We start from the raw sequence: 14298 nt of genomic DNA on the forward strand, positions 1-14298 counted from the left end.
CACTTTGGGAGGCCTGAATGCTTACTTGGAGATTCACTTTCTGACTTTGTTAGCCGCTAACTGCTAATCCAACTGATCAGTATTCTCTGATTTCAAAACCGGCATGCCTTAAAAGGCATGCCAGCAGAGATATATTTTGCATATTTTACTGGGGAGACTGGATTAAATTTAAATCTTGACTGCAGCAAATAATAACTTTCAAAGCCTACCCTCCATGGACCTTCATTTCCCCTCCGAGACTCTACTTCTCGACACAAGCTGATGTTCCAGCTGGCCAGATTTCATTCTACCTGGGTCCAGAGTACTACCCCAAGGGTTGTGACTGATATTCATAGCCTATTGGTAATAATTAAATGAGACCAGTGGCCTAATTTTATTTGGTGCTACCTCAGGCACATGGGCAATATCGAGATCAAATCCCAATTTAAGTGCATCAGTCCCGTGGAAAGTATTTTGAACCTGACTGATGCACAGTTAACTGACTTCAATTGTATTCTGCTCAGATTTACAGCACTACAGCATTTCAGGCATGTATTGTGCTGCTATGAATTTTTAAATGTATTTCTTGATGTATTGATTATAGTGAAGAGCAGTGCAAATGCAGTAAATGAGAAACAGGATATCTGATTTTCTACTTTAGAACCTGTGTCTTTGAAGGAAAAATCCTGCTGTTACACAAATTATGCTTCAAATAAGCATTTCCTATGGTACTGTCTTAACCATGGTAATTTATTTGTTAGTGCTGCAGATTTGACAAAACAATTCCCTCTTTTGTTCCTTATCTTTTTATGGAGCTTCCAAAATGATCTTCTCAAAAGCAGGATGGTTTTCAGTATATATGTCATTTGCAATTCTCTCATTGTTCATATGTTGACATTTATTTAGTTAAAGGCTTTAAATGAATTTTAATGCATCTAAACTCCAATAGAGATGCTGCAGTTGCATAGTAATGAGAGTCACCCAGAGCTCATTGATAACACTTCACGTTCAAAGTTAGAACATTGAAGATTCGAGCCCCATTCCAGAGATCTGAGCTCAAAATCAAAGGTGTCTTCAAGCAATTTGCCGAATTTTAAACTGGAAGAATATGTAGGGATTTAAACCCAAGAAAAATGTCAGTGCGTTACAAAGACAGGTTAAAGCCATCAGTTTCCACATTTAACTTGAGCATATTTGACTGTGTGCATTAAATCTCTTGAGAGAGGTTTGCTACCAATTACAATATAATAATTTTCTCAATTAGTGAGATATAACAAACCCTTCTGACTTTAACAAAGACAAGTGGGTTTGTAATGCTTCCTGAAACTTAGTTAATAAACAGTGGCAGTTGAAGGACTGAATTGATCTGCAGCAAATATGTCCATAAATGCTCAGTTCTCATGGCTGATTTCTCATGTTAGTGAGAAACATTTTGTTTACAGTATTTTTACAGCAGTAAAAAAGCATAATGGAGTCCCATCCAACAGAGAAAACCTCTAACTTGTCAAAAATACTGTATTTTTACAGCAGTAAAAATACAGTATTTTCGACAAGTTAGAGGTTTGCTGTGTTGGATGTGACTCCATTATGCTTTTTTAGGTTGCACTTCAGTTGCGAACCAACATAATAAGCACAAGCACTCAAAACAGACCTGCCATGACATGCTTGTTACAGGTGTGAAGTTTCATAGCAGAGAGGGCAGCAGCAGAGGTACAGTTCAAAGGATGCCATTTCTACAAAATGTTGCCAACAGACAGAGGCTGAGTTTCTTTGTCATTCTCAGTGTCTTAGAAGTCAGAGGTAATGGCAAGAGTCTGTGGCTTGCTAAAAGACTGATAGATTTCTAGATTAAATATGTTGTGATGGAATCTGTAGCTCCCAGCTCTATTGGGGAAATGTATATGAACTGTTGTTTGCATAGACAGCTTGCCATATCTTTTGTTCGCTCAGCTTTCCGGAGAGACCACTCTCTCCGTGACTCCCTTGTTCGCTCAGCTTTCCGGAGAGACCACTCTCTCCGTGACTCCCTTGTTGGCTCCACACTGCCCTCCAACCCCACCACACCCGGCACCTTCCCCTGCAACCGCAGGAAATGCTACACTTGTCCCCACACCTCCTCCCTCACCCCCATCCCAGGCCCCAAGATGACATTCCACATTAAGCAGAGGTTCACCTGCACATCTGCCAATGTGGTATACTGCATCCACTGTACCCGGTGCGGCTTCCTCTACATTGAGGAAACCAAGCGGAGGCTTGGGGACCGCTTTGCAGAACACCTCCGCTCAGTCCGCAACAAACAACTGCACCTCCCAGTCGCAAACCATTTCCACTCCCCCTCCCATTCTCTAGATGACATGTCCATCATGGGCCTCCTGCAGTGCCACAATGATGCCACCCGAAGGTTGCAGGAACAGCAACTCATATTCCGCCTGGGAACCCTGCAGCCATATGGTATTAATGTGGACTTCACCAGTTTCAAAATCTCCCCTTCTCCTACTGCATCCCTAAACCAGCCCAGTTTGTCCCCTCCCCCCACTGCACCACACAACCAGCCCAGCTCTTCCCCCCCACCCACTGCATCCCAAAACCAGTCTAACCTGTCTCTGCCTCCCTAACCGGTTCTTCCTCTCACCCATCCCTCCCTCCCACCCCAAGCCGCACCCCCAGCTACCTACTAACCTCATCCCACCTCCTTGACCTGTCCGTCTTCCCTGGACTGACCTATCCCCTCCCTACCTCCCCACGTATACTCTCTCCACCTATCTTCTTTAGTCTCCATCTTCGGTCCGCCTCCCCCTCTCTCCCTATTTATTCCAGTTCCCTCTCCCCATCCCCCTCTCTGATGAAGGGTCTAGGCCCGAAACGTCAGCTTTTGTGCTCCTGAGATGCTGCTTGGCCTGCTGTGTTCATCCAGCCTCACATTTTATTATCTTGGAATTCTCCAGCATCTGCAGTTCCCATTATCTCTTGCCATATCTTTTGCTGGGTGCACTGACTGTGGTCTCCTGTTTTGAGTTTTCAGGATATTGCCTACATAAAAGAGAAGCTAAGACTTCAGAGATAATGGGAACTGCAGATGCTGGAGAATCCAAGAATACAAAGTGTGGGGCTGGGTCTGCTGTGTTCATCCAGCCCCACACTTTGTTAGCTAAGACTTCAGTCTTTTTTTTGGCAAGTAGGGTGTGATCTCAGATCATTAGGGAAATAGAAACTCCTTGAAGCCAGACAAAGGACAGGTCTATCAGTTAATCTAAGTGGCGTGGACCTCCTGCAGGCAAGCTGTGAAAACAAATAGTAACAATTTGAAAAAGAGACCCTGGTGACAGCTCTGCTCCCAGATTCAATGTCTTATGGTGAAAATTGTCATTGTGGAGTTCAGTTAGAGCAGAATACTGTCAAATGGGAATTGTGGTAAATCCTGTTGGACTATCCTCATCGGTATTATCTTTAAAATGATATCACTTTTTATAGTACCTTCTTTTATTGTATGGCTGTTTATGGATTATTCTTTGGACAAATTCATTTTCTAATATTCTAAAAGTGTTCCTAATGTTTCAAAAGCATACTTAATTGAGCTGTAAGAGTTTTCTGTGCATTTGCTCATTCTACCATGTATTTTGTGGCTTCTAAGAAAACGCATAATTAAGATGTGAGCTTCACCTAGTTGAAATTAACCCAAGAATGTGCAGTATCATACAAATCACTTTTGTATGATTGAAATTGTAAGTTTAGGTAATTCACTTAAAATGCACAGTTGGGGGGTGATTATAATCGAAAAAAAATTGAAATTTAAAATGTTGATGTTTAAACAGTTTTGGGTGAATTTGTACAAATGACATGAGATTAATATGAAGGGATGTCAAGTCATTTGCAGGCAAATGATCTGTTGAGTTTTTTTATAAGGGAATCAGCAACAAAAGAACAACAAAATCCTGCTGCAATTGTATACAGTTTTACTGAAATCCACCTTGAGCAACCCACCCAGTTTTGGTCTCCACTAGCTAAGTTAGGGTATATAGTGGGTTCCTGTTTCATGTCGAGGCAAAATAAGGAGGATGCTGAGATCTGTTAAAGAAGTAGTACGGGAGAAACTCAGCAGTTCTTACAGTATCTATGGGAGAGGAGCAGAGCCAAATATGACTCTACATCAAAAGGTTTTTTTTAATTTGTGAGTGTATTGTATTTTAAAAGTTATTTCATTTATGAATATATCTTTTTTCCTGATGGAAAATCCCTACGGAACTTAACTACACCTTTTAAATTTATTGTAATTATAAAATCTGGTTTTCTTGACATTGTTTCATTTAAAGTTGGATTTTTCACGAGAGCAATTACAATATCAAGCAAGAATTTACAGTGCTACCTTTGGAGGCAGTGGAGCATTGTCCTAAGACTTGAGATGGAGTAACATGGACGCCTTTTTGGAGTTTGTTGAAATGAAATTTGATCTCATTGTGATATGCAAGATACTAACGAGTATGAAAGATAAATGGGTGTTTCTTCTGGCAAGGGAATCCAAAACAGGAGGGGCACCGCTTCACAACAAGCAGCCAACCATCTCAGACTGAGATGAGAAATGTTTTCAGAATTAACTACTTCAGAAGACAATAGACAATAGACAACGGACAATAGGTGCTGGAGTAGGCCATTCAGCCCTTCGAGCCAGCACTACCATTCATTATGATCATGGCTGATCATCCACAATCAGTATCCTGTTCCTACCTTATCCCCATAACACTTGATTCCAATATCTTTAAGAGCCCTATCCATCCCTTTCTTGAAAGTATCCAGAGAGTTGGCCTCCCCTGCCTTCTGGGGCAGAGCATTCCGTATATCCACCGCTCTCTGGGTGAAGAAGTTTTTCCTCAACTCTGTTCTAAATGGCCTACCCGTTGTTTTTAAACTGTGTTCTCTGGTTCTGAAGATCATGGATGTTCCATTTGGGACTACATTCAAGGCTGAGAGAGATTGATTCTGATCTCTCAAGTAACTGACAGGAAAGCAGAGTTGAGGTAGACATGATCATACTTTGATGTGTGACTTGTGTTTAAAAAATATAATATTTTGTATGTTTTGAAATATCACTTATTTTAGAATTTGAATTTCAAACTAGTGGCAAGTAGGTTTTAGTCTTTGTGTATGGAGGGGTTTAATAATTAACTTACAACCTTCTAGCACTATGATTTTAAAGCCAGATATGTTGGAGAGCAGTTGACAGAGGTTCCATCTGGAGTGAAAATGGGAATCTATTTGTATTTGAGAGTCTTATTTGAGTGCAAGCATTGAAAGTCAATAGCTTTTTTTTTCAAATTTAGGAGAATCAAAAAGTGATGTTCGCTTTGGAAAAACATATTGATTGGAAAGATTTTATTTTCTGTTCAAAGAAGAACTGGGTTCAGATGTGAGAACCGTTGCTCCTGGAGAAAAGTGTTGATTCAGAATAAGTAAGAAATAAATTGCCTCAGTGTAAGGGTTTTGGTTTAAAAATTTCAATGCTTGGTTAGAATGCTGAAGGGGTTATCTGAGGTTAGGAAAGTTTAAACTCAATTGTGTGGAATTTCAAGGAAAAGGAATTAAGTGTTCAGCACTAGGAATAGAAAGAAACAATTATGTCAAATGTATACATTTGATAGAGAAGGGAATTCCCTCTCTTCAATATGAATACTGTAAAGTGATGGTGTTGGGATCAATGTGATGGTTTTGTGGTATGTTTTGAAATCTTTCAAATTGTGTGATATGTAAATAACTTTTTTTTCTATTTTATCTTCATTTCTGTTGTGTAATAAATCTTTCATTATTGTTAAATCTGCTCATGTTTCATTGAAAGACTACACTACTAATTTTTTTTAAAATCTCCAAAGTCAGATTTCAGTCTGGAGTCTGACTTGTCAATACTAAGGGCAAATTACTGCAGAGGCTGGAACTTGTTCTGAAAACAAAATGGCTGGAGATCACAGCAGGCCAGGCAGCATCCTTGGAGAGAGCTCTGATGAAGAGTTGAAACATTAGCATGCTCTCTGTCTGTGAATGCCACCTGACCCGTTATGATCTCGAGCATTTCTTGTCAAACAGAAACATCAGCTGGGACTAAAGCAATAGCTTAGTAGACTTAAGACGCCATATGGTATCTTGCTTCTACTTCATGTTCTCTTAACGTTGAGGTTTTGCTGCTAAGTGTCAAGCTGAATTTATGCCATACAAACTCTAGGTAATGAGCAAGACCTTCCAACCACCTGCGTTGACATTCAATGGTATTAATATTTATTGAATTTTGTCTCACCATCAACACTCTGAAGGCTAGCATTGTTCAAAAAATTAACAAGAACTGCCAGATAAATGCTTAGGCTCATAGAAAACTCAGAAGCTCGGCATTCTATGGAGATTGCCTCACCATTTGATACCCTGAAGTCAAAGAGTCATGCAGCACAGAAATACGCCCTTGGATCCAACTAGTTCATACTGACCAAGTTTCTCAAACTAAACTAGTCCCATTTAGCTGCATTTAGCCTTTACTCCTCTAACCTTTCCTATTTATGTATCTATTGAAACGTCTTTTAAATGTTGTACCTGCATCTACCATTTCTTGTGGCAGTTCATTCCATATGCAAATCACCCTCTGTGTGAAAAAGTTGCTCCTCAGGTCCCTTTTAGTCTTTCGCATCTCACGTTGAGAAAAAAGATCCCTAGTTTTGAACTGCCCCATCCTAGGAAAAAGACCTTTGCTATTCACATTATCTATATCACTTATGATTTTCAAAACCTCTATAAGGACAAAACTCAACTTCCTACAGTCTAGTTAAAAAATGTCCTAGCCTATCTGTATAAATCAAACTCTCCAGTTCCACCAACATCCTAGTAAATCTCTTCTGAACCTTCTCCAATTTAATAATATCCATCCTGTCGTAGGGCAACTAGAACTGTACACAGTACTCCAACAGTTGCCTTATCAACATCCTATAAAATCTCAACGTGATATCCCAACTCCTTTACTCAAAAGATCTGAACAATCAAGTGTGATAAATGCCTTCTTAATCAATCTGCCTATCTGTGATGCGACTTTCAAAGAATTGTATACCTGAACCCTAATGTCACTACCTCGGCCCCACTGTTAACTGTCTCCTTTGCCTTACCAAAATGCAACTCCATCTGTATCTCCTTGGCCAATTGGCCCATCTGATCAAGGTCCTGTTGTGCTCTGACATATCCTTGTTCATTGTTGATTCTTTGCCATTTTTCGTCAGGGTCCAGGCCCGAAACGTCAGCTTTTGTGCTCCTAAGATGCTGCTTGGCCTGCTGTGTTCATCCAGCTCCACACTTTGTTATCTTGGATTCTCCAGCATCTGCAGTTCCCATTATCTCTCTCCACTTGCATGGATAGGTGTTTTAATTACATTGAAAAACCCCAAAACTGCTTAAAGCCAATCAGTCCATTTAATGAGCATTCAGTCTGTTAGGTTGATCGTCCACTCCCTCCAATATTGTGTATTGTAGCAACAATGCGTAGTCTCAGCAAAATGATTGTAACAACCCGAGATAACAAAGTGTGGAACTGGATGAGCACAGCAGGCCAAGCAGCATCTTTTGTGCTCCTGAGATGCTGCTTGGCCTGCTGTGTTCATCCAGCTCCACACTTTGTCATATTGGATTCTCCAGCATCTGCAGTTCCCATTAACTCTGATTGTAACAACCCGCTGTGATGATATCAATAACTCTCAATCATTGAAGCTCACTTCCCAAAAGAGACTGAAGCTGAAAGTGAAAAGAGAATTGTCTGCAAGTCACTGTCCTAACCCAGAAGGAACAAAGCAGTAATACTTGGAAATGAATACATTGATTGTCCTGCCCCATTTTGAGATTGACAAGATGAGTCACACCAGAATATGCAATTTGCAAGTTTTACTGGTTTTTCTTCTGGGAATTTAGACACACACAAGCATTCTTTCACTGTCAATGGACCACAATTAAAAATAAAACAAGTTTCTCATGTCTCAAAGAATTATTTAATGAAAACATTCCAGATATTTTGTAATAATTCCACTATTGCAGTTTTACTCATTTACCCCACACTGTCTAGAATTCTTGCTCTGAAAAAGAACACAATCAGCCAGTATGGAAAATGTTTTCTGAATCATTTTGTTATGCTTGATCAGTCAGGCACTGTGATCTGAATTTAAGTAACTGATGGCCTAAAGCAGCTTGTACTGTAGTATCAACAGCACTGCTGTCTCCTACTATCAATCAATGGATGCTTTCTTGTTGGGCTCTGGTTCCAGATGCTGTCTACCCTGTTAGAAACACAGAGGCAACACATTGTTTGCCCCATCTTCTTTAAGTGAGTGTATTTTCAAGAAGAACTTAACACACAGTATTAAATTTCTGACAGATTAGGTTTCCTGTGTATGTAAGATAATGCAATTTACTCATAATTGACCCTGCAATAGAAATTACAATTATACCAGCAATATTTAAAACAGTATTTGAAATGTTCATGTATTTATATCAATGTTGTTATTGTATTTATTTTATTTAGACTGATCTGACATCATGCTAATTAGCAACATGCTAATTTCTTTAATAAAAATCACTAAAAATTGAGGTTATTACTCATACAATATTGCTAAGCACGTACTTATGTAGGTAGTGATTCACAATATTCCAAGAATCTGACGGGAAAAAACATCAATTGTCCATTTGACTTATAATAGAGCTCAAAACATTTACTCACAGTGGATGAGCTAAACTTTCTGGAGTGGACACTGAGAAATTGCTCCAAAATTTCTGATTGTCAAAATTAGAACAGAAAAGATGATGAAGGATGTCATAACTTTCTGAAGAGATTAGTTTCCTACAGTAAAATCTTAAAAACTGCGCAAAAAAACCCAGAATCAGTACTAATCCAGCTTTGTGTTGCTCTTGCTCCTCCGTTATTATGTAATGCAGGGATATGACCATCTGCTTTCATGTTGTGAAGGTGTGGGTAGATGGAATGAGCTTGGGGACAGGAGTGGTAATTGGGCAATCATAAATATGAAGTACACGGAACTGCCAGTACTTTGGTTAAGTGTAGTCACGTCTCAGAAGTATTAAGACTGGAAATTTGGCTGAAAATCACAATCAAGTGTTGGATGTCTGAGTGTCTCTGCACTTGAGGTAGCTTCAAGGCAAGATGTGCCAACATATTTAACTGTAAATCAATGCTCATACAGTATTCACGTAAATCCAAGAACCTTGAATGCATTAGCCTTTTGTTTGGGACAGAGCTGTGTGAATAAGTGACAGAGGGTTCCAGCAGAGGTATTTCAGAAGAGACACTTGAGGATCTTTTCAGGTAGTGACATTTTGGCATAAAACCCAAGGAAATCAATTATAATGAGCTTTTGTAAAAGGTAACACATCTTCACTCCAAAATCATAGTTACAACAAAGTCATACACAGAATCTGGAACAAAAATCTGTTTCATGTTGTGATGACCTTAGTGAAAGTGGATTATTAGTATTCAACTTGCATTATTTCCTTTTAATGCCCAAGACTTTCATGGACTAAAAAGTAATTATAAAAGAAACACACTACTGATATAAAATGGCTGCTGCAATCACCTAATAAACACAGGCATCCTGTGTGAAATATACAAAACTGCCTTCCTCAGAATTACCATTTTGCTGAAGAGGCACTAGAACTCAGTGAGGCAACAAAAATTTGCCATGAGTACAAGGACAACATACTCAAACTCTCGCCATAAGAAAATCCTTTCATACCTGGAATCGACACAGAATTGCCCAGGTGTTAGCGGGAGAGAATTGGATATGAGATGGATGGAAAAGCAGCTAAGTACTTCCACTGTCAGATATGAAAAAGAAATAGCTGTTAGCACTCGCCAAAAAAACTCCAGATGCAAGACTAGCATTTGTAGTAATAAAAGGTTGTTAGTGCCAGTTTAGAATTAACTGTGGTCAGAACAGTTGTCAGCAGTTTGCAACGAAAGTGTATTGACCACTGACTGCTTTAAATAACCAAACAGAGAATCAGCATTCTCCAAGATACTTGCTCACAGACCTTTGCAGTGCAGAAAATAAAAGATCTTCTTTAAGAGACACCTGATTACGACAGGTATTAAAAATGAAGTGAGCCACAATCCCTCATCACCTGGTTTTAACAGTGTAGAGGTAGGAACAATTCTGTTTTTGGATAGTGAATAATTCTGATATTATTGGTGGTGAGAGGATGTCAGGTACTGTCTTTTCATGGATGGAACTTTATTTTCAACAGTTAATTTCTTCTATAATTTGTTTTTTTTTAAATTGAATCTCCTTTGATCACCAGAAAATGTAACACATTGAAACAAACATATCTTTTGTTGGAGTGTTAACAAAGTGTAGAGCTGGATGAACACAGCAGAACAGGCAGCATCAGAGGAACATGAAAGCTGACGTTTCAGCTCTGGACCCTTCTTCAGAGTAAGGAGCTTTCCTGCTCCTTTGATGCTGGCTGGCCTGCTGTGTTCATCCACTTGTACACCTTGTTATCTCAGATTCTCCAGAATCGGCAGTTCCTACTATCTTTTGATGGTGAAGTGTTTCCTATTTTGATCTGTAACCAAGAATGGATCTACCTCCATGTATATAACCTTAAGTTGCTCTCTCCTCATGGATTCTGTCTACCATAAGGTCTGAGTTTGGTCCTGCAGTGTAGAGGACGATCTCTTAGACTAAACAAGACTGCCCCTACTCTATGGCATTTATGTCATTATCTTACTTAAAAATGAATTGTCTGATATTCTGGAGTATCTTTATGACAAACTCATTCATTGAACGTAATGTCGAGTATCTTCTGATAATATTAGCACTCATTTTATATTTCCTGATTGTTCATTGATGAATCTAGTAATCAGTGCAATTAATCAGTGAATGGCCTACTTTTGAACTGGGTGGGTATGAAAAGCTATGATTACATATAACACTGTGCAGAAAGCAATCAGAAACGCTCTTTTTGAGATGTCTATATGTTGTACTTGTTCACTGCAGGGGGAGTCTGTGTGGCCCAGTCATTGAAGATTCCACGAGATCCTAAACGAGCAGAGTTTGACAAAATTATTAAGCGTCTATTGGAAACCCCCAATGCACGTGGAGTCATTATATTTGCGAATGAAGATGACATTAGGTGAGTCTTGGTAATACAGATGAAAGAAACACTGCATTCATAAAACTCAGAGTAAGATGGCTTAATTTGCAGATAACAACAAACAAGACTGCTGAATCATAGGAAGCAGACCAGAAAGAATGAGCTAAATACAATATGACAGAGGCTTGGCAGAAACAATTGAGTAGAAATAACAGGAGGGTGTTGATTATGACAAGACAGGTATTATCCATACTCCAGGATTAGTACTAAAATAGCAAAAGATCACATTTGAAGGTTCTGACCAATGCTGAACTTTTTGGCTAGAAATGTAATGGCAGACGAAATCAAACTAAATCATACCAAAAATCTGGCCTGATCATACCTACTGTGTACAACTACTGAAATACAAGATCCTTTCAAAGCTTGTACGTGAATAAAAATCAATTCCCCAAAGCTAAATGGCTGAGGTTTAAGGAAAAGCTGAGAAGTTTTTGCTTATCAGTCTTAAAAGGAGTTCAATTTCTCAAGGACATAGGCAAGTTCGATCCGGAACATAACTTAAAATCAAACTATGATTGCTGACCAGGGACACAACTTTAAATGAGTAATGTATACAATTGGAGCTGATGGAAGAGAGTTTAATAACACACAGAAGAGGGATAAAAGCTCGAATGGATTTCTAACATATTTCCCAACGAGACCCAAGGGTGGTTGCATGGGCTGCTCATTCTAAACTGCCTTCTGACACAACGTTTTTAAATTTACATTAGCAAATTCACCACAGAAAATAATTATTGTGAATCAACTGATGCACATATCCATTTTTTAGGACAGATTTCACATTACAAAATATGCAAATAAAATAGAATAAATCCTGGCTTTGCTAAGAAGCAAAATTGATTTTTACGCTGCAAGTTGCTCTTGAAGGATGCTATTTAAAAAGACTGGTAAATGTCCCCTTCAATCATTTAAAAAGTTGATTCAGATAAAAAAAAGAGATAATCATAAGTCAAGAAGTTGCTTACCTGAGGGAACATTCACAACTTACTTGTCGAGTAATAGATTGCGGTTCTTCAATAGATACAGTGACCAAAGCAGTTTTCAATGTGCAGTAATTAATTTTGTGTCACATCCGAAGCCATAGTTTTTGCTCCCAGCAAATAAGTAATAAAGTAATTACTTTATTTTTTTTCCTTCTGTGTAGGCATGTGTTGGAAGCAACAAAAAGGGCTAATCAGACCGGCCACTTCTTGTGGGTTGGATCTGACAGCTGGGGATCCAAAGTAGCGCCAGTACTACAGCAGGAGGACGTAGCTGTAGGAGCTGTCACTATCCTTCCAAGGAGAGTTTCAGTCCAAGGTGAGAGAGTCTAGCCTTGAATTCCAGGCATTCAATTTCTTTTGCTTTGGTCTTATTCACAGAAACAACTGCAAATTAATAAGTAATTTTCTTGTCTTCTTTTAGAACTGTGATTTGCTTTTCCACTGGCCTTCTGCAGGCTGCAATTGCAATTTATAAACTATCCCTTGATTGAAGTTTTTGATTAGTTTTGACTTTCAGTACTTATTTCAGCACTTCAAGCATTGAATAAAATAAAATTGAATAGGAAATGTACGATGTGCGAGTAAAATTATTCTTCCAGACCAGGGATTCATAGAATCCCTATTGTGTAGAAGCAGGCCATTCAGCCCAGCGAATCCACACCAACTCTCTAAAGAGCATCCTGCCCAGACCTGCCCCCCCGCTACCCTATTCCCTGCTTTTCCTACCCTGGACACTATGGTTAATTTTACATGGCTATTCCACCTAACCCGCACATCCTTGGACTGTGGGAGGAAACCCATGCAGACACAGGGAGAATGTGCAAACTCCACACAGACAGTCACTCGAAGCTGGAATCAAACCTGGGTCCCTGGTGCTGTGTGGCAGCAGTGCTAACCCACTGAGCCACCGTGCTGCAAAATCACCAACTTTGATCCATTATTTATGATAAATTAGCTGGATATTTTTTGGCAGGTGTTAAGGCTGCTTCAATTAGTCTCCGTGACCCTGCCCAAAGTAAAGGAAACAATCAGACCGGGCCTGTTTGCCCTAGTCATGGTTGAGTGAATCCCTGGTGGATATATGTTTGTGGTTTTTCAGACAGAAATAGAATCTAGCTTGGATGAAGAGATTCCAAATTCCTTTAACAAAAGGGAAACTGACCTCAGAAAAAGTGATTTAAGATATTGTTAGATGGAAAAATCAAAAGCTTGCATTTATATCTAATTGTTTTGATGCATATCATTTGAGACACTTTTGTTGAATTTTTCTTACAAGATTACCGTGTATGATGAGGTCCCATGTGCTGGCACTCAGATCACCAATCCCTTTCAGTCTCTGCATTTAATTTACTGCCAGAAATCACAGTAATCAGGATTATACATAATGATGTGTTTAATGATAAACAAGCTCTTCTTACACATATGACCTCTTACCTTTTGTGTTTTGTTTTCCTCAAGCTGTATGTGTCTGGTGCAATATTAGCTGGGAAAAAAAATCAACATTTTAAAGGCAGGATAAATTATCAGCACATGTTGAGAGGTCAGTGAGGAGCAATTTTCTTAGTCAGGAGTTCTTGTCCTTTGACCTTCAGCTGGGATCTAATAGTGTGAACCAGGTATACTTTGCTGGCAACTGCCTGAAGTTTTTTTTACTCTGAAACTTAGGCACTAAATTTATTTTCCTTTTAAAAGAGTTATCTTGCACAGTCTAAATCCTTCCTCCCTCATTCTGTTAAATATCATCCCCTATTTCCTTCTGTTTAACATAAAAAGTACTAAACAAACACCTGAAACAATCAGAGGCTCAGGCTTTTTGATTCTTCAAACTGACCTGATAAACTTTGGTGGGGCCAATGGTGGAATCCACATGATGAATCATAAAGTAAGCATTGCTGCTCTGATTATATTGTTATTGAATTTAGAGGCTAATATTTAGAAATGCCATTGTGAACAACATATTTTTTCATCTGTTGAAAACAACAGTGAAATAATGTGTTATACTCCAGAAATCAGTTGGTGAAGCATAGGACTGAAGCCAGTCTCTATGAAGATTTATATTAGTTGACAGATTGAAACATTGCAAGCATAGATTTCCTAAATCAACCTCACCCCAGTTTAAGTGTCTCTTTATATGTGTCCAGCTGAAAACCCAAGTAAT

General features: G+C 39.0%; 1 protein-coding gene across 5 annotated transcripts in view; it reads left to right on the plus strand.

Moving 5' to 3' along the window:
- Nucleotides 1–14298, plus strand: part of LOC125462997 (metabotropic glutamate receptor 4-like) — a 1119827-nt gene that overhangs the window by 468820 nt on the left and 636709 nt on the right. For all 5 annotated transcript variants that reach the window (XM_048553588.2, XM_048553586.2, XM_048553589.2 and 2 more), the window contains exons 4-5: nt 11001–11136; nt 12302–12456. In XM_048553588.2, the coding sequence (XP_048409545.1) occupies nt 11001–11136; nt 12302–12456 (291 nt within the window). The remainder of the gene's footprint in view (nt 1–11000; nt 11137–12301; nt 12457–14298) is intronic.

The sequence above is a fragment of the Stegostoma tigrinum genome, chromosome 21 (genome assembly GCF_030684315.1).
Source record: "Stegostoma tigrinum isolate sSteTig4 chromosome 21, sSteTig4.hap1, whole genome shotgun sequence".
Classification (NCBI taxonomy): Eukaryota; Metazoa; Chordata; class Chondrichthyes; order Orectolobiformes; family Stegostomatidae; genus Stegostoma; species Stegostoma tigrinum.